Source organism: Silurus meridionalis, chromosome 24 (assembly GCF_014805685.1).
Source record: "Silurus meridionalis isolate SWU-2019-XX chromosome 24, ASM1480568v1, whole genome shotgun sequence".
Taxonomy (NCBI): Eukaryota; Metazoa; Chordata; class Actinopteri; order Siluriformes; family Siluridae; genus Silurus; species Silurus meridionalis.
The window spans coordinates 20,073,944-20,100,047 of NC_060907.1; the positions used below are offsets into that span (position 1 = coordinate 20,073,944).

The 26,104-nt window shown below is 41.6% G+C and overlaps 2 protein-coding genes across 2 annotated transcripts in view; one reads left to right on the top strand and one right to left on the bottom strand.

Moving 5' to 3' along the window:
- The window catches only part of slc5a10 (solute carrier family 5 member 10), a 52,897-nt gene that overhangs the window by 19,650 nt on the left and 7,143 nt on the right, over positions 1-26,104 (top strand). The window contains exons 3-12 of the mRNA XM_046837767.1: positions 1,715-1,856; positions 2,113-2,184; positions 3,491-3,595; positions 3,835-3,894; positions 4,093-4,197; positions 4,393-4,498; positions 5,860-5,940; positions 9,843-10,048; positions 12,348-12,483; positions 25,822-25,929. Coding sequence (XP_046693723.1) covers positions 1,715-1,856; positions 2,113-2,184; positions 3,491-3,595; positions 3,835-3,894; positions 4,093-4,197; positions 4,393-4,498; positions 5,860-5,940; positions 9,843-10,048; positions 12,348-12,483; positions 25,822-25,929 — 1,121 coding nt within the window. The remainder of the gene's footprint in view (positions 1-1,714; positions 1,857-2,112; positions 2,185-3,490; positions 3,596-3,834; positions 3,895-4,092; positions 4,198-4,392; positions 4,499-5,859; positions 5,941-9,842; positions 10,049-12,347; positions 12,484-25,821; positions 25,930-26,104) is intronic.
- Positions 10,797-21,673, bottom strand: LOC124378215 (protein FAM83G). The gene is made up of 5 exons (XM_046837765.1): positions 20,440-21,673; positions 17,304-17,471; positions 16,185-16,309; positions 13,552-14,788; positions 10,797-11,966 (listed from the first exon to the last, which is right to left on the bottom strand). Exons 1-5 carry the CDS (start codon positions 20,893-20,895, stop codon positions 11,571-11,573), a joined length of 2,382 nt encoding a protein of 793 aa, XP_046693721.1. The 5' UTR covers positions 20,896-21,673; the 3' UTR covers positions 10,797-11,570.

Here is a 26,104-nt window from a genome sequence, read left to right on the forward strand (position 1 = left end):
GCGAGCTCGCTTCCACTTTTGTAGAAGGTTTAATCACTGATTCAATTGAACGCACGTTTATTTGCCAATCGAGCACCAAAAGCTTTAATTTCATTGAATTATAATAAATAAAAAGATGCACCTCTTTAAGGATGTAAACGTGTCACCCAGAATTGGAGCGCGTGTCTAATTTGAGCTCAGCTCTAACCTACATCACTCCTGCATCCCTCTTTCTGACTTCCCTCTGGATTTGCATCAGCGCGACCCCTGCTGGTGATGTGCAGCGTGTCGCCTCCTTCACATCAAGGTGATCAAGTAGACGCTTCATTTAATGTTCACCAGAAAGCTGTTCAGCATCTCTTCCACTTCTTCTCTCCATACATGGAGAATTCCAGAAAGCTTATACTCAATATCTCACCTGAAACTTTGGTTTTTAAATGCAGCCTGTGTGAGATTTTTGCTTTTCTGGCCTCATTTACCTAAAAAGTTTTTACTGCGCCTAGCGGTCAAACACAGGAGCTGCAACATGCGAGACAAGAGGCCCAGAGATCAGGATTAAAATTCTCCTTCCAGCCAAAAGTCTGTCCATCTGAAAAAATCCGTAGTGAGTTTTCTATGTGAGAAAAAAGGCTCGCGTTTTTCAAATCCTTGGTATATTCTTGTCTGTTTATTAGGATTTTGTGCTAAAACCTGGCAACCCTGGTTACTCATATCAGATGTTCGGTTTATATCTCACTGTAGACACGAAACACACCTGCTGCATTCAATATGGTTGGAGAAAAGTACTTACTTTAACATCTAAAATGTTACTAGACTGGTCCCTGGATGGATCCTGGTCTCTTTACTTCATTTTGTCTGGAAAGTCGTCCTGCGTAAATAAAATCTATAATAAAAAAAACAAATAGCTAGATATTTTATATGGCTTAAATGTGTTGGAATACCTGAATATTTAAGCCATATGCTGCTCTTTCTGCACTCCAGGCCTCCTTACTTCCATCAGTCAGTACCTGGCATTGCTAACACCCTTGTGGCTGAATGAATCTCCACAAAATCTAGTAGAACCTCTTCCCAGAAGAGTGAAGCACTTTATACACCTCCCCAAAAGACTGAATGGGAGCTCAATGTGGAATGGGACATTCAGAAAAGACCAGGTCAGGTGTCCACAAACCTTTTGTCCATATAGTGTATGTCAATAAACCGAGGACATCACTGAAAAGCAGCTAATAAGGAAGTTGAGGTGATGCGCAGCAGATCCCTGAACCCGGTCGTTCCTTAAAGAACCTAATGGTGAAATTGTATTTAAAAATGTTCTGATTTCCATGCAAGTGTCCTGTTGCCTAGAATTAATAGATGATGCGTGTTTGTGTGTGTCTTGTGTAAGATTAATGCTAATGGTGTGTGTGTGTGTGTGTGTAATGGGTAAGGGACTCTAAGTCAATCATTGACCTTGTTAAGAGTGTCTAGAGGTGTTATTTCGACTTCGTCAGCCACATTAGGTATTAGGGGAAACACCTGGTGTGTGTGTGTGTGTGTGTGTGTGTGTGTGTGTGTGTGTGTGTGTGTAACACAAGCTAAATTCCCAAATCTAACAAGACCACCACGTCCTCTCTGCCTCTCAGTGTCTCTTATGTAAGCACACAGTCGCCTCATTAGACTGATGCGTTTAATCATCAATTCATCCGTATCCCTCCCTCTCTTCTTCGTTGTTTTTTGCCCCCTCTCCCTCCATTTCAAGTGTGTGTCTTCGAGTGTGTGGACAGGGCGTCATGGCGTCGAACGTCACCACCAAGTTCTTTGCTTATTCGCAGTCCTTCAGCATTTCCGATATCATCGTGATCGGAGCGTATTTTCTGCTCAACGTGGCCGTCGGAATATGGGTAAGAAAGTTGGATTTGTACGTGTGTGTGTGTGTGTGTGTGTGTAAGAGAGTGTATCAGTGTGTGTGTGTATCAGAGTGTGTGTGTGTGTGTGTGTGTGTGTGTGTGTTCTTCAAAAGTGATGAAAATTAAAATAAAGTGTTGCTGTAACTGTTGATTCAACTCATATGGATTGAATTCAGTAGTGATAAGTAATCTTGAAAAACTTGTGGTGTGTGTGTGTGTGTGTGTGTGTGTGTGTGTGTGTGTGTGTTAGTCATCTTGCAGAGTAAGCAGAAACACTCTTAACGGCTACTTCCTGGCAGGCAGAGACATGGCCTGGTGGCCGGTAAGAAACAAATCCATAGTTTTTATTTTATTATAACCTCAACTAACGGAATGAAGGTTTTATTTATAAATTCATTCATGAACAGTCAATAATTGGATTTTCACTGAAAGAGAAACAGAATTTTGTCCACTAATGGAAATCTATGAATTATTTAATAATCAAGTTGTTGAGAGGAAAATAAAAGACACGTCGTTCTCTACATTTCTGATGTTCTGTAAACTATGAGGGTAAATTGTCGTGGTGTCGGAAGAATAAAATCCTCCTGTACGTGATGTTGGAGAAGAAGAATCCACCAGCCCTCACTCCACCACTCTGTTCTCATTTTCCCCACAGGCCCCCAGTTTAGAATCAGGAGGTTTTTAATAGTGCTGTAGTTTTCTAAATAATACTCGCACAAAAGTGTATATTTTAAAGAATTCATTTTTTGTAGCTTTTCTTTCTAGAATATTTAACAGAAAGTGGACAGAAATGTAATATAAATACAAAAAGGTTAAGAAATAACCGGATTTCCATATTGAATAGATTAATAATAATAATAATAATAATAATAATAATAATAATAATTTAAATGGGATCTTGTTATTCTATAATCAGTACAGAGTAAAGAACCAGAACAAAAGAACCAGGACCCAAGTGTTATATCAGTTATGCGGATGTAGAAAATGTAGATAATTTTGTGAAAAAAAAAAAAAGATGAACACAAAACGAATTTTCTAACGACACTATTTAAAGTGCAAATAAGCAACATTTTGTGCAAAACAGCACATTAGAGTGAGGCACAGTAACACCACTTTAATTAAATAATAATACATTCTGTAAACACAATGATTTAGAAGCCATTTGTGCAAAACAGCAAATAATAATAATAATAATAATAATAATAATAATAATAAAGGTAAATGAATTACCTGTAGGTTTGACTGTGTTCGTTTATTCAACATAAATATTTTGTGAAGCCTTTTTTTGGTGGTTAAAATGTAGAATTTGTTTCATTTCTCCAATCATTCAATAATTAAAGAAACCCATGAATAATAGAGCACATTGATGTAGGATGTGATCATCTGCTCTGTTGGACACTTTTATACAACTTGAATGAAGAGATGTTTCTGTCTGTGAATAAATGAACGCTATAATTAGTTCAATAAGTTCAATAAATCAATACAAATGTTATTGATTAGTAATCATTTATTAATATATTTATAGTTTTAGTGAACACATACACACTGGTAGAGATGCATAAGAGAGAATTTAGTGTGTTAATACCGTGTTATTGATGTGTGTGTGTGTGTGTGTGGGTGGGTGGTAGATCGGAGCGTCTCTGTTCGCCAGCAGTGAAGGGTCAGGGCTGTTTATCGGCCTGGCTGGCACCGGGGCAGCAGGAGGCATCGCTGTAGCAGGGTTCGAATGGAATGTGAGTTTTTTTTCTTTTCCAGATGTGAATGATGAAAATGAAACACTTCATGACATGTTTTATTGAAAACTAATCCACTTCTGCTTCAGCCCCCAGTGTGGTGCTGATTATTTTCTGATAGCAAATGAACATTGAATGTAAACCCGCAGGATGGTATTATCAGTAGGAACACCAGGGGGCGACAGAATCCAATTTGCTTATTACAACATTAACACACACACTTAAACTCTTCTTTCTAGGCAACCTATGTACTGTTAGCCCTGGCCTGGATCTTTGTCCCAGTCTATGTGTCCTCTGGGGTATGTCTGAGGCTTTCACACACACACACACACACACACACACACACACACACACACACACACACACACACACACACACACACAAATGTTTTCTTTTGTTATTGAATGAGTCTGCATTCTTAAATCTTTCTCACACACACACACACACACACACACACACACACACACACACACTGTCTCTCTTTCACATGCTCTCAGATTGTCACAATGCCTGAGTATCTGGGTCGGCGGTTTGGTGGAGAGAGAATTCGCATGTACCTGTCAGCTCTCAGTCTAATGTTATCCGTCTTTACCAAGATTTCAGTGAGTGTCCCCACACACACACACACACACACACACACACAAAATCACACACAATCACACTCCCTTCACATATCTCACATCATACCTGCACATGTACACAGAACGTGTATCACATACATAAATATCTATATCTCATTGTGTATGTGTGTGTGTGTGTGTGTGTGTGTGTGTGTGTGTGTGTGTGTGTGTGTGTAGACAGACCTGTATTCCGGGGCCCTGTTTATTCAGGTGTGTTTGGGTTGGAATCTTTACCTCTCCACCGTCCTCATGTTGGTGGTAACAGCATTCTACACTATTGCAGGTGAGGGGTGCCAAGACTTACGCTTTACTTTAACATTACTGTTCTCTTTAACATTTACTCTGTAGATTTGTATTCACATAAACGTACTAAAACACACTTCACTTACTCAGTAATTGTTAATTTACGTACAGGTTTTAACTTTTGACATTATTTTACTTATTTTTACTTTCACTATTTTCAATCCTCCAGAGTCCAGTCTTTATGCTCCCTCGCAAACTGAAGCCTTTTTTCCAATTAGCTGCACTGATGAATGTTTATTCTGAAGACTACACAGCAGTTTAGTTCCAATCCCACGAGTTTCCTTCACACTGTGTGTGTGGAAATGTTCTTATTTTCACTATTAAACACAGTCTTAAATTCTACTGTAGTTTTTTTACTCTTTCATTTCACCAAACGGTTACGTTTTTCAGACCAGATTTCTTTCTCAAAGATTGTTTCTCCACGATCCATCCAGTTCTTAATAATGCGTTAGACATTTCCTAAACCAATTGTAGTAGTTTCAGGGATCTCCTTAGATGTTTCTTTGCTTGATGCAGGACAATAATTTGACCCTTCTGAAACAAGTGAACGTCTTTTCCACGACCGCAGGACGTGTCTACTGACCTGGTTGTTCAAGAAAATTAGAAGCTTCTCACTGCATCAGTTTGGGGTTAAATCACTTGTTGCCAGCTGAAACATAATCACCCATGCAGTAATTCTCCAATGGAAGGCTCTTAACTCTTTACTTGTTAAATCCAGGTGTTGACTTTGTTTTAATTCATTTCTGACTTTATTGTGCATAATCACGATCTTAAAAAGGAAGCCTGATGGTTAAAGGTAGTGGGTTACTGATCAGAAGGTCTTTAACACATTTAACATCATAGTGTTTATTAGTACTCAGTGTATCAGTGTATATTTGGTAGCTGGCTACATGATGGAGCAGTTGTTAGCTAGCTAATTTGCATTCTGAGATACACTTCATGACTCAGTGGAATGTCTCTCTCTCTCTCTCTCTCTCTCTATCTCTCTCTCACTCACTCTCTCTCTCTCTCTCTCTCTCTATCTCTCTCTCACTCTCTCTCTCTCTCTCTCTCTCTCTCTCCACACTCCTCTACTTATGAACTAAACAAACTAAAACTTCCGAGTCCGCAGTCAGTCAGGACATGTGAACAAAAGCGCTGGAATGCAGCGCGAGTGTGAATGTCTTTTTTATTCAACTGTCATCGGATTAAATGCCCATCCTTTTGTCATTTATATACATAACGTCTGGGAAACTCCCATACAGGGTTCGAGTCAGTGCGTAGAAACACACACACACACACACACACACACACACACACACACACACACAGATCATTTCATCCTGATGTTTTTCTGAACAGGTGGTTTAGCTGCTGTGATTTACACCGACACACTCCAGACCTTCATCATGATCATTGGCGCAGTCATTCTCACCATAACAGGTCAGTCTGAGAGATTACAGTCAAATAACCAGTACAAAAGTATTGGGACACCCGACTTCTCATGGTTATACATGGTTCTTCCCCAAACTGTTGCCACAGAGTTCAAGATACACACACACACACACACACACACACACGCACACACACACACTGGATGCAGTGGCATCAAATTTTCATGAGATCTTCATTGGCCTGCTATGGATCTCTGCCTTCTCAACCCTATTAAATTGGAATGAATGTTTCATGCTGACTGCACCCCAGGCCTCCTGATTTTCTCACCTCCATACATCACTACTAACACCCTTGCGGTTGAATGAGCACAAATCTCCACAAACGCAACTGCAAAATCGAACACATCTTCCCAGAAAAGAGAGGAGGTTATCACATGTTTAGGTGTCCACAAACTTTTGGGCATAAGCTGTAAGCAAAAGCAGATAAATGTCTTTAGAATCCTGCTGTATATTTTACTGTTTTATTTCTGCCTGGTCTCGAAGCTTAAAAAAGACAAAAACAGGGGAAAAACAGCATGTGAGGGTGTAATCACATGGTTATTGTGTGTGTGTGTGTGTGTGTGTGTGTCTAAAAAAGGAGGTAGCAGAACGTTGATGTGGTGAAATCACTGTATCCATGTATTAACTTTCCTTAAATAGACATCTCTCAGAACAGTGTTTTGAAAGTAAAGTTTATTTCCAGCCTTTTCGTATCTATTGCTCGGCTTTACAGAATGTTTTTCCCGCTGGCATGTTCCTTGTGACTTGATCGACTGGAAATGTTCTTAAGAATGAAATGAAAACTGAAAAGGTTGTGAAAGAATCGAAAGGTTCTTTTTTTTTCACTGTTGCGGATTATCACTTTAATCACGGTATAAAAATGGAGCGAATGCGTGCTTCCTGTTCGGAGCGCCACACCCGCACCAGGAAAGCGCTCGAGATCCGCTCTGTTAAGCTTTTGCCTGCACCATTAAGCAAAACTGTTATTCTCATTTGTCTCGATCAGCAGCACGCTCCCAGAACACATGTTGCTTTTCTGTCCTTTCTTCGCAATTTGCGCTCCCTCTGGGCTTTAGTGGCAGCACTTCCTGTTTGCTGTTTAAATTCCAAACATGTCTCCACCTGTCAGATATCTCAGAATCTCTACACCCTGAAAAGTCTTCTTCAGAGTGATGGTTTGGTAGTTTGAATTTAAAGTACTTCCAGATGTTCCATATGTTCATAAATGCGCTCTACAGGAAATGATGGTGACTTGGTGACTTTTTGCTGGTTATTTAACGATACTTAAAGTCTTCAAATATTGAAAATAGGAAAATAATCAAGTGACAAATCTAAAAGCATTGTTCCTGTCGACCAATCACTGACCACTACTGTTCCCACCGACCAATCACTGACTACTATTATTCCAAACGCCCAATCATTGTCCACTATTTTTCCCCTAAGACCAATCACTGACATCCTTATTTCTAATGACAAATCAATCATTTACCTTTACTCTTGATAATCAATAGCTGACCATCATGATTCCCAAAACCCAATCACTGACCGCCATCATGATTCCCAAAACCCAATCACTCATTACCATCATTATTCCCAACACCCAATCACTGACCACCATCATTATTCCCAACATCCAATCACTGACCACCATCATTATTCCCAACATCCAATCACTGAATGCCAATATCCCAGACAGCCAATAATTGAAAATGATTGGTGGTGCTGGGATTTAAACTCATAATCAAAAGTCCAACACCCAATCATAGGCTATTATTATTTGCAAGATCCAATCACTGACCACCAATTATTCATCATCATGATAAAAGGGCCACCATTATTCCACGACTTCTTTACTGTTTACAGCCGTCAACATTTTAATACAATTTAACGCTCATTAGATTTAAAGTTGATTTCATGTCGTCTTTTGTTGCAAGAATCCTGAATAAACCCAACAAAGCTCGAAGTTTGTTGGTGGTTAAACCCCGCCCTCTCGTGCTCACTGTGCTTTGTGGTTTGTAATTTTATGATTTATTTCTGGTGTTTTACACGCTGGTGAATGTTTCATGTGAGCTGCATTCTCGCGCAAGGCGAGTCGACGCGAATCTTCAAAGTCCTCGGATGTTCGTGTGCCGTCATGTCACCTTTGTCACGTAGCTGAATCATGAATGTTTGCTCAGACGCCCTGCAGCTTCATAGGCTTCACCCTCTCGCCTATATTTGAATGTGGGACTCTCCAGGAAACCCTCCGCTCACCCTCTCACCCGCTTTTTCTGGGGGTGCAAAAGTTTGTACACCCTTCCTCATAATATTATACCCAACAGGTATTTCTTTTACTTCTCATATACAGTATCCAGCAAACTACATAAGTAACAAAAAAAATTATCTGTAATTATAATTATGTATTTTTCCATTTTTCATTCATGGTTACATTTAACGTTCCATCCATGAGATGATACAGTAGTCATTTCCTTACCAGCCTGTTTTCTTTGCTCTCGAAGTCAGTAAAACACACAATAAGAAACGCGCATTGTGACGTTAGCAAAAAAATTAACACTGGAGACTTCTTTATAAAATTTAATGTGAAGCATTTTTATTAACTGCTTTAAAAAAATACATCTTGGCATATTTCTGTGGTTTCAAATAAATAAAATGGTTCACATTACGAGAACTTTGGCAATCCCGCCTCGTCTGATTTAGTCGTTTATGAGCCGACAGCAGGTCCTGTCAAGTTCTATTCATTACTCATGGTATTTTTTCATATTGTGTACACAAACATATTCGGGTGTCATGCAATTGGTTGTTCAAACACTTGTTAATCCCAGCAGCGCTCGTGATCTGATCCTAGCAGCAACACAACAAAAGGAGGGTTTGTTTCAAAAGGGAAAGATAATAATTATAGAGGAGAAAGGATAACATTGTGTTATCATGCCATGCACCCCCTCACACACACACACTATGCCAAGTAAACATCCATCAGCTCCCATTCTTTCTGCTAGAATAAAGCACTGGCAGTCGACTCCTCACTTCCTAGACTGCATTATCCCTCTAACACTTATACAGTCTGCACTTTTTTTTTTCCTGCTTGCAATAACAAATTAAAATCACAAATCCATCTTACATATTTTTCTTCTGAATGGAGCCCATCCCTGTCTGCTCCCACTCATAACGCTCGTATCCAGGACTAATGATGGTGATTAAGATATTTAGACAGATTTGAGTCAGATGTGACTCCTCCAACCTGGAAGATTCTGTCTGCTTAAGAGCTTAGCGCCAAACGTACTGCGGTACCTACAATTCCTTTTCACATCCCTTAAACTTTTAATGCATTTTGTACTGGAACTGAAATGGACCGAACAGGAACTCTCGCAGGCGATTTCAAGTCCCTGCTGATGGAACGCATCCCCACAACAAACCACTACCTCCACCATGCTTTACAGCATAGACGATGTTTTGATGGTGATTATTGGGTTGTTTGGTCAAAAGGTTTTGATCATGACGGATAACATATTTGCCGAGTCACCAGTTTTCTCCAGGACTTCATCTGGCTCCTCTGCAGCTATTTCAGTGCTTTTTTTTTTTGCTGCTTCTCTTTATCTGCTGACTGAATTTTGTGCTAATGTGCTTAAAGTGCAGACACTGGGTTCTTTGTATTGAGATCAAATGGCACTTTATTTGCAAACAGGTCAAAGTTTGGTTATGTAACTTCTAATGGGATCTGGTAGAACCAGAACTGATTTAGTGGTTTCACAGCAACTGGGACTAAAAGCACAACTTAATCTACACTTCTGCACAGTACCGTCGCTTCCTATTTTGTGTGCATGAAGGTGGAATTAGAATAGCAGGATTTCCCAAGAACAAAGATTTTTATTTATTGCACTGTTCTAACACGAGACTGTTTTTTGTTTGGTCCAGCATTCAACAAGATCGGTGGCTATGGCAAATTGGAGAGTGTGTACCTCCAGGCCATACCCTCAAAGATAATCCCCAACACCACCTGCCACCTGCCCCGGCCTGACGCCATGCACCTCTTCCGAGATCCGGTACATGGAGACCTTCCCTGGCCAGGAATGACGCTCGGATTGACCATCCTGGCTACCTGGTACTGGTGTACTGATCAGGTAAACACACACACATACACACACACACACATATATAATGATCAAGGCTTGACCTTTTCTGAACACCTGATGGCTTGCATCTCAGCTTACACAAAGGTACGGTGTCTAGTTTACTGACTAACATTAGCTAGCAACTTGTACCGGTAATGTTACAGAAGGCTATTGCTAATGTCACACATGAAAAAAAAAAAAAAAAATAAATAAATAAAAAAGCATAGTTGATGCTATGCTAGTTTCTCCTCAGCAATCCAAAAAATATATATACACCAAGACATCAGACAAAGGCTTAGCTTGTACAACAGCACCAGTTTTTAAATAGGATTAGCAGAGTAGGATTGCTAGCTTGGGGATTAATACTAGCTAGAGTGTTAGGACATTTGACTTTCACAAGTGACATCAGGCCGCTAAATATATACCATGAAAAGAAAAAACTATTCAGTATATGCCAAGGTTGTAGTTATAAGACAAAATCAGGTTTGCTAACCATGGAAATAGTTAGCAATCTGCTTTAAAAAAATAACCAGGTAAAACTTTCCATCTCACTTTAAATTCTTTCAGGCAAAACAAACAACAAACAAACGTCTGCTGGTGGAAAAACCCTGCTTTAATTACTTTCAACAACATGGCTGAGCTCCGGAAACAAGTAACATTTCCTACGTTGTGAAGAAGGTCAAGCAAAACGATATTCCTGAATCTTGCTAATGTTGTACTACCAGATTCATCTTAAGTAACATCAAAGACCAGGAGATGAACATTCACAAAATATTTTATTTGATTCATTCTTCTACATCACTAGATACAATACCTCAGCTGGGAAAGGTCTCCTGCTCTGAGAAGAATACATTGTACCAAGGAGGAGTACCATTAAAGAAATCTTCTGTCAGAAAATCTGATCCCCCGAAAGAGGAAATCTGGTCAGAATAAAGTAGAGATCGTATGTGCAGTACGACAGAATACGATTCCAACACTGTTTTTGTTTTGTTAGATTTTTGTCTCTAAACAAAAAACTGCTTTGTAACATACTTGTTTACCCACCACAATCCCAAATCCATCACCATTTAATTTCACAGCGACTCCCATCACATGGTGCGTGAGACTCAGACTGTCCAGCCTGAATTAGTCATTAGTTATGCTACGCTTTTAACTGTAAATCCATGTTCACGTTGAGCCCTCGCTCCTCCAAACTTCTATTTAAACATTAGCAAACCCATTCCAACAGAAAAATATTGTAGCGTGACAGTTATGATAAAAGACCACCATTAAGCGTTCCTCCATTCTCCTTGATCCACGTCCGCCATTTTTAAAACAAGATCCAAATGTACCACATGTGGGGAAGTTCTGAAAGCAGTTTGGAGATTAGATGTGGAAATCCACCAACCCACACCATGTGATTGGTCCAAAGTACCTCAGGGTGTCAGAATACACAAGTTCGATTGAGAAAAGTTTTAAGGTTTGTTGTAGTTGCATGCTAATGCAAATTAGCGGATGCTGTTTCAGTCCCAAATATCCCAGATAAACAGGGTTAGCTTTGCTTGTGTCCGTGTGCGAGCTTTTTGTCACCCGTAACTCCTGGAGCCCTGCCCTTGAGGTTTCGGAGACTGGAGAGTTTTGAAAGAGGAATTCCTAAAGGCATCTGTGTCTCGTTCCTGCGTGGTGAAGGCGATTGGTTTTGGCAGACACGTTGTGTTGGTGACTGGCTAGTTTTGAATCCTGTGGACTGGACCCGTTTGCAGAAGGAGCGGCTGGGGCGGGCGGCATCAAGCTGCAGCGTGGCCAGTTTGCCCTGCCAGTACCGGTGGCCTCCAATTACACGGGTGCTACTTTTCGGAGGGCGATGGTACGCTCCTGGTTTGGCGATCACTACTTTGGCTCCGTTGTAGGCTTCACGAACAGAAGTGATTTCGATTGGCTGATAGGCCTGTGAGGGAAGAGGGAAGTTATTATAATAATTATAATATTAAAATATTAAATCATAGATACAACATAATGTTGATTTCCGTTGAGATATAGACAACAAGAAATAACAAATTATTATGCTTACATTTTCAGATTTCCAAAACTCTTTGCTAAGAGTTAAGCCCATATAATTTATAGCAATTATGCTTGTAGCAATCATGTAGCCAAAATGCTTAAGTAATTTGTAGCTTAACAAATACCACAACATACCATTACTTTTACAGAAATAGTGTTTATATACAAATATTTGCTAATAGTTTGTGAGTTTCTTTTGCTAAATCAGGGCACATTCTCACACTTCAAGTACAACTTGCATAATGAACTTCATATTGTGCCTCTCTAGGTGATCGTGCAGAGATCTCTTTCGGCAAAAAACCTGAGCCATGCTAAAGGAGCATCGATCTTCGCCAGCTATCTGAAAATGCTACCAATGATCTTCATCATCCTTCCTGGCATGATCAGCAGGGCACTCTACCCAGGTATTACACAACATGTCATATACAGCACCGGAAATGATATCTATCATTTTAATAATACGCCAAGATAATTGTATATTAATGAAAAATATATACTCTTAATAACCAACATGGCAAATTTCATCCAAAATCCAGCTACATCACATTTTCATTAAGTAGGAAACTGGGGTAACACAAGGTAACTAAGGTAGGAAATTAAGTTAGCAATAAAAATGTTTAGTGTTTGTTTCCATATCCTAAGTAATTGATATAAAAAACAGATTACCAAACATCATAAATCATGGCATTTTGAAACCAATTATTTTGCTGTGACTTGCACAAACGAGCCTTCTGGGAAGCCGTTATGGAAAGTGTCCAACAAAAATTTGCATCATTTTCACATAAATAAGGTGTCATGGATTAGATGACACGAAAACAGACCAACCATTGCTTGTATGTATTTGATTTAACACTTTGTAGCTTGGCTAGCTTGTAGAACATGTAATTCTGATATTTCACTTGCTCAATACTGATACCAGGGGGCTCCTTCACTGGAACCCTGGCGCTTCTGCCAAAATGGATGATTGACATCTACCTGGAGGCACTTATTAAACCTGGCTCTGGCTTGATGTTTGATTAAAGCTGTAATTGTGGCTCGGCTTCAACAGTCATCTCTGTGGCATCAAGAAAGCCTTATGAATACCTCAATTGCAACTTGGACACTAACCCCCCTTTTAGACATAGTTTTAAGGAAGATATTTCATGAAAGCCCATTTTTCAGGCAACTAAGACTATAGTCTATAGTGTCACTCTGTTTTGTTTGCAAATTTACATCAGATGTTCAAGATGTGTCCGTTTCTTTAAACCGATTAAAGTTCTCACAGCATGTTCGAGCCTGCTGGAACGCACCTTGACACACCCTGGTACATTTCCTAGCATACAGGCAAACATGGCCTACAAACACACCTCTATTACCCGCACATACTTGGTACACACCCAAGTTTATAGAGGCTGGCTAGAAAGATAACATACACATACTGGTGATAAAAATCACTTTCCATTTTTACTCAAACACACACACTTTTCCCCTACCTTTCCTGTGTATCTGTTATGTATGTTCAGCAAGTTCCTGTCTGTAGAATCCAGATCAGAGCTTCTGTCAGGCCTCAGGTCCAGCATGGATTGTGAGAATCGTGCCATTATGTTTACAGAGGTGTGCTCTCCAAGCCGCCCCGAGCCGTTAACAAGCCTGCTGTGGTCAGTTTCTGTACACTCGTAGTACTCGTCTGATGCGATCGAGCCCTCGTCTTGTGCCGAGTGGGACAATTCAGCACTCCTGTTACTGTCCGTGTCATTGTCTTTAGATTTATCTGCGTACTGATCGGCGGACGCTGAATTCGGTGTCTCAAGTGCTTCCCCATACTCGCCCGAGCTGGAATTCTCATTAGGCTTTATTTCACTTCTCCTGACCACGCTGACTTGGACATTTTCAGGTCCATCACCTGGGGTCATTACCAGCTGAAGGGTGCGTGGCTTTGGCACAGGAGGTCCCGGTGGAAGTTCGTTTGTCTGAGCTTTGTCCTGAAGAGGCTGCATTTGTTTAGTAAGCAAAACAGAGTTGTCAGGTTTTACAGTGTCCGGGGGTGCAGTTGACAACTTGTCCTCCGAGGGAACATTTGGTTTAGCCACTGGTTCCTCATGGGGGTTTGGTGCATTTGTTATTAAGGTGTGGGTACCTCGAACACGTGGACTTGCCTTTTCAGGCAGTGGCTCTTCCGGTGGAGCAGTAAAAGGGTCTTTAAAACGAATGGCCTGGGATGTTTCAAACCGCTGCGAGCGCATCAAGTGCGACTGCAGTGGCTTGCTTGTGTCCCGAATGTTGATAAAACCAATGACGTCACTGGGTGGGTCTGGTTCCGGCCATGTGGGCAGGTAGCGAATGAGCTCTGCCTTTGGTAACCCGATGAGCCCTGGGTGTTTGGGCATATCATCAATTACCTCCCGATGGCGCTTAACCAGCCGAGGCAGGGGATTCTGCGAGCTGTCCTTCGGGCTCGGGGCTTTGTCCGATGAGGTTCGGCTTGCCGTATCCACCAAGGAATATTTAGGATTGATGAGTTTCCTGGCGACAGCTGCTGATGGCACAGTGACTGGTGCGGGGACAGGGACTGGCTCGGGCTCAGGGAGGTTAGTCAACTGAATTTTGGAAAGGTTAACACCACGGGAGGTTAAGTAGAGCTCACGGAACTGCTTGTCGAAGGTCTCCACTGCCTGTCCCGTTAGGACAGTGATGAGGTTGCGGTCTAAGCGTGAAGCTGTCCATGTAAAACTAAAACACAAAGGATAATCGATTAAATGCAACTGATTAACAATATTCTTGTTTTTATCGTTCACTTATCATTCATCATTCTGAACAAACACAAGCATTAACAGTATGTGCTGTTATTTTCTAATAACACCATGCTCCTAAGTGTTTTTTTATGCATTTGTATTTACATTTATGTTCACATTCACAAAACACCATTCTATCACTTTAAAAAAACGATTACTTATTATTACTACATAATAGCCCCAATTTCTGCTTTTGAATTTCTGTTTTAATGCTTTTGAATTATTAGTCATCCTGTAAAAGCAGCCCTTGTGCAATGCAAACAGTTATTTTTTTGGCAATTATTATGAACGCTAATAGCAGGGATTTTGTCCACACAAGTTAAAGCCCTAAGTGCATTCATTTCTATATAAAAACAAACACACCAAACAACCTAACAACTTAACACATCACTTCACAATGAATTGCCTTGGGTTACCTGACAGCTCATTTTTTGGGAGATAAAAGACACTATAATCTTTGCAGGTGTCGGACTGCAAAGTCTATAAACTTTACTGACAAGATATTAGATACTCCAGTTATAATACTCCGCCCTACCTCAGTTGAACCAAGTCGTTAGTTCAAACTAATTCTATCTAAATAGGCGCCAATAAAGAGAAGTTCATGCCGGTGCTTTTATGGTGGGGAAACAATTAGTGTGTTATTACAATGAATATGATATAGTTTATTCCACAATAAATCTGATTGGCCGTGACGGTTTATTGATTCGTTTTCTACAGCAGTAGCTCTGACCCTGATTCCTGACTATATTATATTATATATATCTTGTTTTTAAAGTGGTATCATTTAGTGGTAGACGCTACAAGATGACCCAACAAAGATACTAAATAATACAGAAGGGAATCTGCAAGGTCAGCGCTCTGGGAACGACTTTGCACTTTATGGTTCCTCGGTAACATGACAAGTTTGGTATTAACTAAAAGAAAGAAACTTGGGACTGTACAGCTGCAATAACATTGAGTCTCAGAGATTCCACAACATTAAACGTAACTGTAAATGGATTGAAAAAAACATTATTGTGTTAGTATGCTATAAAATCGTTAAGTACTTAAAGTTAAACGCACAAATGTGAACGACTTCAGAACTAATCTGGATTGAAGTTAATCCCTAAATTACAGTTTGCATATGAAATCAAACTGGCTGCAGTAAATATGCACCTGTAGGACATTTTACTGCTCAACATTTTACTGCTCACACACTGAAAAGCAGGTGTGGCTCGATGATCGCTCACTGCCATCCCCCCCCCCCATACCTGATAGCTAGGATTTATGAAGACGGATGTTTATGCTCTGAGCGACAAACCTATACATGGCACCCTGCACTCATGCACACACACCTGTAAGATCCTGAGACTGCGCGATCTCCATCCACGAACATGAACTTCTGGCTCAGTACGCCTTGCACTTTCTTAGACGAACGCGTGTGGAACTCGGAGCCTCCGGTGCAGCGAACCCGGAGATACTGAACGCAGCAGGAGACAAAGAAAAAAACAAGGCTTAGTAAACTCCAGATCTGACCTTACAGCTTCTCTCCATGCTACATTCAAACATCTATGACTGAGAAGCCTTCTGGTGGTAGTGACGTGTTGTGGGGGATTTAAAGTGCACCGAAAGGTCCAAATTAAGGGTGGAGCCGATGACCTGGTGCAATGCAAAGGTTTGCCCACCATTGCTAACGTGAAGCAAGGTGCTGGAAGCGTCATGGAGTAATTGGCCATGGCTTAAGGCAAAGTTTTTGTTCTTCATTAAAAATATTCAAACATCCTGTGAAAATCATTTATTGGAAAAAACAGAGCAGACGTGTGAAAGAGGGAAACAGTCTGGAGATAGTGGAGATCTGTGAAGCCACGAGGGTGTTCGTGATTTAGGTGAGGAAGAGAGGAGGCCTGGGGTGCAGTAATCAGTCACATCCGTTCCTTTTCAAAAGGGCTGGAGCTCTATAGCCGGAGATCTTCCAATCCTCCAACCCCCGGTAAGCAGATCTTCAATGAGCTGGCTTTGTGCATTGACATGCTGGAACAGGTTTGGGTCTCCTGGTTCAAGTGAAGAAAAAATAATTCATGCCGCCACATCCAAAGGTGTCCTGTGCAACTGTGTGCCACTGAATTTGCACCAAGAACCACAACGTGTGGGTGGAAAAGTCGGGCGTCCCAATACTTTTGACCAGATAGAGTATTTTTTATCCCTGTGAAATCCCCGACTCGAATGATGGAAGTTAAAAACATAATTGATATGAAAAAACATTTAATCTTTCACTCTTGTAAATATTTTGGAGGCCTTTTGTTTTTTTATTGCCGTTACTCTCACGGGACGAGAACGACTGGCATGTTCAGAATGTTCATGCACACACCTAAAAATACAAAACACACAGAACAGCAGCAGCATTTACACAGTGCCAGGAGAGGTCATGTGATCCAAGGAACCAGTGTGTGTGTGTGTGTGTGTGTGTGTGGCACCTTTAGGTGGCCGTCGTGCATGCCCGCTCTGTCGCACATCTGCAGGAAGTCCTGAACGGACGCTTGCTCGATGATGATGTACAGCGCCACTTTTCTCTTAAAACCGGCGTCCAGGAGGTCCTTGAAGATGTCCACGTCGGTGAAAACGTCCATGACGATGCCGATGAGCTGGAAAACATGATGTACATGCACGTGAATTTGATGTGCAATATTACTGACCGAGGGTCTTCGTTCTGATCAATTAGAAGCCCTGAATGAATCCTTCTTAGTCTTGTGTAACTGCCGGCATGAAAGCTTGCGAGTGACGTATCGGATTACCGATATGTTGGACGTGTAAGAGCTCGTATAAATAAATAGCGCAGTGTATCGCAGCTTTGAATGCTTGATTGTTTTCCCAGATCGGAATGTCCTTTATTTATCAGTAAAACACAAAATATTATCATTGTACCGCGAATCTAAAAAACCCTGACTCCCGAAGACGTTTAGGGATGCAGTCGTATTTGATGATAATAATAATAAATGTATTCGGCACATGATTATGTGATTATTATTTAATCACATTTTATAATAAACTCTTACATCAAGCGATTATGATGTTAATTATGCAATACATCAATCAAGCGATGTTTTTTCCTCACCTGTTCGGTTAAACTCACTGCTTTCACCTCTAAGGTGACGCCACGCAAACGGCTGTAACACACCTACATTCACTCACACACACGTTTTTCTTGTTAGCTTTAAGAATATCTGGCATTGAGGCCATTATTAAGCAGTGAATTAATACTAGACCCCAATGCACGGATTCTAACTTCTAAGGACTTGGACAAAGGCAGGACTGTGAGTTTGTGGGGACCGAGATATAAATCCCCCTCCCCCACACAGCCTTCTTTTTTTAATCAAAGAGCGCTCTGTGCATGAACAGCGCCCTGACAATGAGGGTCCAAATGCTTTTACAAGGCAGTAAAAAGGCGCTGTGTGTGTGTGTGTGTGTGTGTGTGTGTGTGTATATAAGGTCCTCATGTTTGCACGCATTAATACAGAAGCACTGACAGCATGTTATAACGCGTCGTCTCGTGTTGTGTCAGAACGTTTGCAGATGTGTCAGCGATGACTGCCCCGAAAACAGGACACACAAAACGTCTGATTCATTCTGAGTCTGGCCGGCTCAGCTTTTTTTTTCTTCCTATTCTTGCATTCCGTCCAATCAGCACTTCCTCTGAAACACTGAAGGATGGGTTTGGTCTGTGTTTGCAAACCCGGCGTTCTCACGCATACTCTGCCGTTCCCGAGAGGGTCTTTAAACACCAGAGTTTCCGCTAAGCATTCACGCCGCCTTGTCGGACTCGCTCGTTTCATACGGCGGCCGCTTTCAGGCTGTTTGTTATCCCGCTGCGCTTTTGGGAGTCAAAGTATTCAATGGGAAATCCCAGACTGACCACACCAATGCCTGAGGGCTGTGTCCCAAACCACACAGCTACTGAACTAAACAGCATAGTGAAGCAGTCTGGCCCCAGGACAGGCCTGGAGCTACAGTATGGGGCATGATGGCATGATGGGTTGGATGTAAACCAAAATCTTTGCATGGTAGATTGTGCTAACCCCCTACAGACATGCTACGATGCTATGAATGGCTCAACAAATATGATTGGCCAGTTTTTTTTTTGGTAACATGACCCAACACAGCAGCCTTAAACGATAATGAACGTTATCATGTACACAACTAAGGGCCAGCTCGTTATTGAGTAGCCCTGGAGTACATGCTGCGAGCAGCTCAGTGATTCTGATGCTCAATTTTCTGAGAAAATGTTTAAACCCGTGGGTTTATATCAGTTTGCTCATTTAACACTTCGTTGTATCTATGTATTTGATGATGCAGGGTTAATTTTGTAGAAGGATTTGTCATTTCTAATAGATTTTTCTATTGTTTTACTGGAACTGTCAAGTTATTTTATTTCCTGCACCACATATTTGTTGTTAAATTGTTTGAAGTTCAACCATGTTGCTATTTGGCATTTTTCCAGAACGCATTAAGCCTCGCATTTATACAATTACAGCTCACACCATGATGTCATTTCCTTATCAGATCCTGAAACACATTTATGGCCACACCAGCGCATCGTGGTGTGTTTGTTTGTTGTGTTGTTCTCACACAAAAGGACTCCAATAAATCTGTAGCAGTTATTTACATTACAATACTTCAACAGGATTTGAATATCATGATATGAAACGATAAAACATGGCTGTGTTTGTGTTGTGTATGAGGAATTTGAATGGCTCTGAAGGCTTCAGGAGACAAACCATGCATCCATTTAAACAAAACAGCTGGCTATAGTCTCCAGTGGTGTTTTTGTAGCCATATTAGTGCAATAATGGCCGTAAACAGAGAGGGTAGTAGAGTTCCATGTTCACAAATCACTATGCAAACTCAAGTTTTGTCTCAAATCTTGTCCATCTGTATGAAAACATCTGGCGAAAAATGTATGCTATGTTCAAACGGTGCAGGTAGCCAGTCATTGTAGTATAAAGTCATCAGCAGGCTTCTAACATCTGGTTGGCATAGTTACTCATCATCGGGTGGTGCAACTAACGTTCCAATTTTGACCAAAAGATCAGGACGTGTTCATGTCTTCACTCCTATTGCTCTGAATTTGATTAAAGTCAAATAATTCTCTGGACCCGCCCACATTAAAGTCACCAGGTCCTGCTGAAAGTCACTGCTTTAGGCTGAAAAAAGAAAACACTTGCAAAGCACTCGCTCTTTTCCATCTTCAGTCATGAAACTGAAACTCGGAAAAGTCAAATATACAGGATTTCAAACAAAAATTTTAGTAGAGGGGATTAGCGAAGGATGACATGATAACCGCAGTGGCCACGCCCCCCGGAAATTTTATGCTAGTTAGTTAGGGTGGTGTTCAAATTGTAACAATGGATGGGTTATTCCTTAAGAATGGATCAGAAGTATTACATTATTAATCGCTATGACTAAACCCCGACAAAGGTGTGTGTGTGTGTAACACGTGTAGAAAACTCTAGATGTTATATTGTGTATTTTCATTTTTTGTTTTTTAAGTTAAAGTTGTCGGCTCTACAGAAGAGCGTGGAAGCAGGATTTATTGCGTCACAATGTATGAGGTACCTTCTGCGCCTGCGCGATGGTCTTCCTCACCACCTCCTTGATGTGCGCCTGGCCGTCCACCGGTGGCTGCATGTACACGTTGACCCTCGTGACTCCGCGGTACGAGTTACAGTCGGGCCAGCCCAGGTCCAGGTCCGGGATGGAGATGTCGGAGCGGTCGGGCCAGTACTGCAGCGACAGCGCGGGCTCCCCCAGCACCGCCGAGTCGGGATTGGTGGGCTCGGCCCCGGGCTGGTACTGCTCCACGGTGCGGCAGAGGCGCTCGAGCTCAGGCTCGGACAGGAAGGGCCGCAGCTCGCGTTCTTTCACAAACGCGTCAAAGGCCTCGCGACCGCCGGAGACGAGCGCCTCGAGCGCGAGCCGCTGGTCCTCGCTGTAGAGGAACTCCGGCTTGGACTCGCTCACGCGCCAGTTCACGTGGTTGTCGTCGAGACATTGTATTTGAGACAGAGCCATTTTTTTATTTAAGAAAATAAATAACAACAAAACACTAAAATTAATAAATAACCGCAAAGTTACTCCGACGCTGCCTTAATACCGGTGCGCGCGCTCCCAGGCATAAAAGTGTTCCTCGTTTGTATAGAAAACTTCATCATCATCATCATGAGTTATTAGTAGTATTATTATTATCGTTAATAATTATTTTTTATATATAATCTAAGCCAGGTCCATTCCGCGCGCGCGATCCTGAATGATCCCGGTGCTGGTTCATGGTGTCTCGCGCTCGTGAGATGAAGTGCGCTCGAGTCTGTAGATCAGCTTTCAGTCATCCAACAGGTAAAAGGAGGACAAAAGCGTCCCCGGAGACGAACCTCCTCCCACCGGTCCACAGCGCACACACCTTACACACACGCCTTACTGCCTCACGTGACCCTGACTCTCAAAGCAGACACCGCGTCCGGTCTCCGGTACACCGCCTGTGCGCGAGCGCCGGCAAAAAAAGTCTCACCGACCAAAAACTTTCACCGGAACCCGGTGGTGATAAAAGTCTCCCGGTCCACGTTCTGCGCTCCACACCGTCACCGGGAAGAGGAAGAGGAGAGGCCGCGTCTCAAACACAGTCCCCACACACACTCGCGCACACATTATTTCATCCCATCCGCTATAAAACTCTCATTCACATGATGACGCGGCGCTGAATGTTGGCACGCGCGGGCGCACGCGGGGCGGAGCTGGTCCTTATTGGCCAAAAAAGGGAAACCGGGACTTTCACTTCCTTCTTACACACACACACACACACACACACACTGTTCACACGACATTAGATATCTAACGTTTCAGGCAGTAAAGAAAAAATAAAATAATAATAATAATAATAAAAAGTGCAACACAATAATAATATCACTTTAATTCTTTGTTTGTGCTGTTTGTGTTTTTCACTCATTCACTCTCAGTTTTCTTCTTTGTTCTGTGCTTGTTTCTGAAGTGCTATAATGCGTTTAGTCATTCATTCATTTACTCACTCATTCACACACACACACACACACACACACACACACACACTCACATTCACTCTCTCACATTCACACACACACACTCACATTCACTCTCTCACATTCACACACACACACACACACACACATTCACTCTCTCACATTCACACACACACACACACTCACATTCTCTCTCACATTCACACACTCAAACTCACATTCACATGCTCACACTCACATTCACTCTCTCACACACACACACACACACACACACACACACACACACACTCACATTCACTCTCACATTCTCACACACACACATTCACATTCACTCTCTCACATTCACACACACACACCACATTCACACTCACACACACACTCACATTCACTCACATTCACACACACACACTCACACACACTCACATTCACTCTCACATTCACTCTCTCACATTCACACTCTCACATTCACAAACTCACATTCACACACTAACACTCACATTCACACTCACATTCACACTCACACACACACTCTCACATACACACATTTACACACTCACACTCACATTTACACTCACACTCACATTCACACACACACACACACACACACACACACACATTCACACATTCACATTCACACACATTCATACATTCACAGTCACATTCACCCTCTCACATTCACACTCTCACTCTCTCACATTAACACACTCACACACACACATTCACTCTCACATTCACACACACACTCATTCACTCTCTCACATTTACACACATTCACTCACTCACATTCACTTTCTCACATTCACACACTCACACGCACATTCACACACTCTCACATTCACATTCACACTCTCACATTCACACTCTCACATTCACACTCACACATTCACTCTCTCACATTCACACACTCACACTCACATTCACTCTCTCACATTCACTCTCTCACATTCACACACACACACACACTCACATTCACACACACATTCACTCTCTCACATTCACACACACATTCACACACACTCACACACACATTCACACACACATTCACACTCACATTCACTCTCACATTCACACACTCACACTCACATTCACACTCACACGCTCATTCACTCTCTCACACACACACATTCACACACTCACACACACACATTCACTCTCTCACATTCACACACACACATTCACACTCTTACATTCACACTCTCACGTTCACACACTCACATTCACACACTTACACTCACATTCACACACTCACATCCACACTTTCACGTTCACACTCTCACATTCACACACTCACACTTACATTCACTCTCTCATTCACACACACACATTCACTCTCTCACATTCACACACACACACACACATTCACACACTCTCACATTCACATTCACACTCTCACATTCACACTCTCACATTCACACTCACACATTCACTCTCTCACATTCACACACTCACACTCACATTCACTCTCTCACATTCACTCTCTCACATTCACACACACACACACACTCACATTCACACACACATTCACTCTCTCACATTCACACACACATTCACACACACTCACACACACATTCACACACACATTCACACTCACATTCACTCTCACATTCACACACTCACACTCACATTCACACTCACACGCTCATTCACTCTCTCACACACACACATTCACACACTCACACACACACATTCACTCTCTCACATTCACACACACACATTCACACTCTTACATTCACACTCTCACGTTCACACACTCACATTCACACACTTACACTCACATTCACACACTCACATCCACACTTTCACGTTCACACTCTCACACACACACACTCACACTCACATTCACTCTCTCACATTCACACACACATTCACTCTCTCACACACACACATTCACACTCTTACATTCACACTCTCACGTTCACACACTCACATTCACACACTTACACTCACATTCACACACTCACATCCACACTTTCATGTTCACACTCTCACATTCACACACTCACACTTACATTCACACTCACATTCACACACTTACATTCACACTCTCACATTCACACACTCACTCACACTCACACACACATTCACACACTCACACGCACATTCACTCTCTCACATTCACACTCACTCACATTCACACTCTCACACACACACACACATTCACACACATTCACTCTCTCACATTCACACTCACATTCACACTCTCACATTCACACACTAACATTCACATTCACACACTCACATTCACACTCACACACACTCACATTCACACATTCACACTCTCACATTCACCTCACATTCACACTCCTCACATTCACACTCTCACATTCACACACACATTCACATTCACTCTCTCTCACATTCACACTCTCACATTCACACTCACATTCACACTCACACATTCACACTCACACACACTCTCACTCTCACATTCACTCTCACATTCACACTCTCACATATACACTCACATTCACACATTTACACTCTCACATTCACACACTCACTCTCACATTCACACTCTCACATTCTCACTCTCACATTCACACTCACATTCACACTCTCACATTTACACACTCACATTCACACCTCACATTCACACACTCACATTCACACTATAACATTCACACTCACATTCACACACTCACTCTCACATTCACACTCTCTCATTCACTCTTTCACATTCACACTCATTCATAGACTTAATTTTTTTATTGATGATGCACTAACAATTGAAATTCAGTTTGTTATTAAGAGAACATAAAGAGCAACAACAACAACAACAACAACAATAATAATAATAATAATAATAATAATTATAATAATAATAAATGGTTAATGTTTGTGTGTAAAATTTTCCTGGACATTTTCCTGAAGTCAGTCTATGATATTTGTGTTCAGAGGAAATTCTCGGAAATGGCCTGAAGGCTGAATAAACCATTATTATACTCTTAACTTTCCTACAACACGCCAGAACACGAATATGAGCTTCAATCCAGTTCCTCGTCCTCACCCCCACCGCCGCATCCCAATCTCCTCCTTCTAAAGTAGTTCCCTACAAAGGGCACAGACACGATCACTTCACCTACGACACCGTGTTCACTGAGAAGATGTCAGGAGCAGTTTGGGATTTGGCCGAGGAAACCTCTCGTTCTTTATTCTGAAGAAAATACGAGGATTTCAGCCTGGATTAGTTTTCATGAGTCTGAAAAGGCAGATGTACAATCATTATGATGTCAGTGACTGTCTAAGACAACGTCACTAATTACCGCTTACTCATCGTTTCTGTTAGTTTACGTATCTTTTTGTTAGCTTACTCAGCGTTTCTTGTTTATTGAAAAAATATTTTTTGAATATTTTAATAGTGTGTAAATGTTTTCATGGACAAACTGAACTCCAAATCTAGCCACGCCTGCAAACCTCTATAAAAGGCAACACTCATTGAGGGTGGGGTTATGTCTGTCTGTCTGTCTGTCTGTCTGTCTGTCTGTCTGTCTGTCTGTTGAAGCTGGGGATTACTTTACAGTCTTGTTCACAAAAATTACATAAGTTTCAATTTGCTAAAAAAAACTGATTCATAAACACAATTGGTGCATGTAGACACAAAATCTGTGTTTTCACGGCTTACTTTAGTAACTACGACTGATTTCCGTGTTCCACGTGCACCAGATCCTGATCTTGCCTGTGTTTGAGTTTCAAATGGGTTCATGTAAAAATGCTGCTGAAACGTGAGCGGTCCCTTTCTTTATTCTTCTCCTCTTTGTTCTGTTTCACATGAGGTCTCCAGCTGGTGGATTTAGTTTATGGGTACACCATGAGACCTGACTGGCTTGTTGTTTTCCTCACGATAAACCTAAAGATCTGCAAAGTCCCTGCAATGTGTGTTTTTTTATCTGCTTTAGATAATAATGTTTCCTACCTTTTATGTTGACTGTGTGTGTGTGTATATTGCCAGATTCTGTGGGTTGTGTGGATCCTGAGGAATGTCTGAAGGTGTGTGGAGCGGAGGTCGGCTGTTCCAACATTGCTTTTCCCAAACTGGTCATCGAGCTCATGCCTAGTGGTAAGAAGATGGTGATGGTAGTATTTATACTCTGTGTGTGTGTGTGTGTGTGTGTGTGTGTGTGTGTGTGTGTGTGTGTGTGTGTGTTGTATTCCTTTATTTGCTATATCATGGAGCTAACCCTAACTTATCTTTTGGATGTTCCTGTGATGTAACTATAAAACAGAAAAAGTGT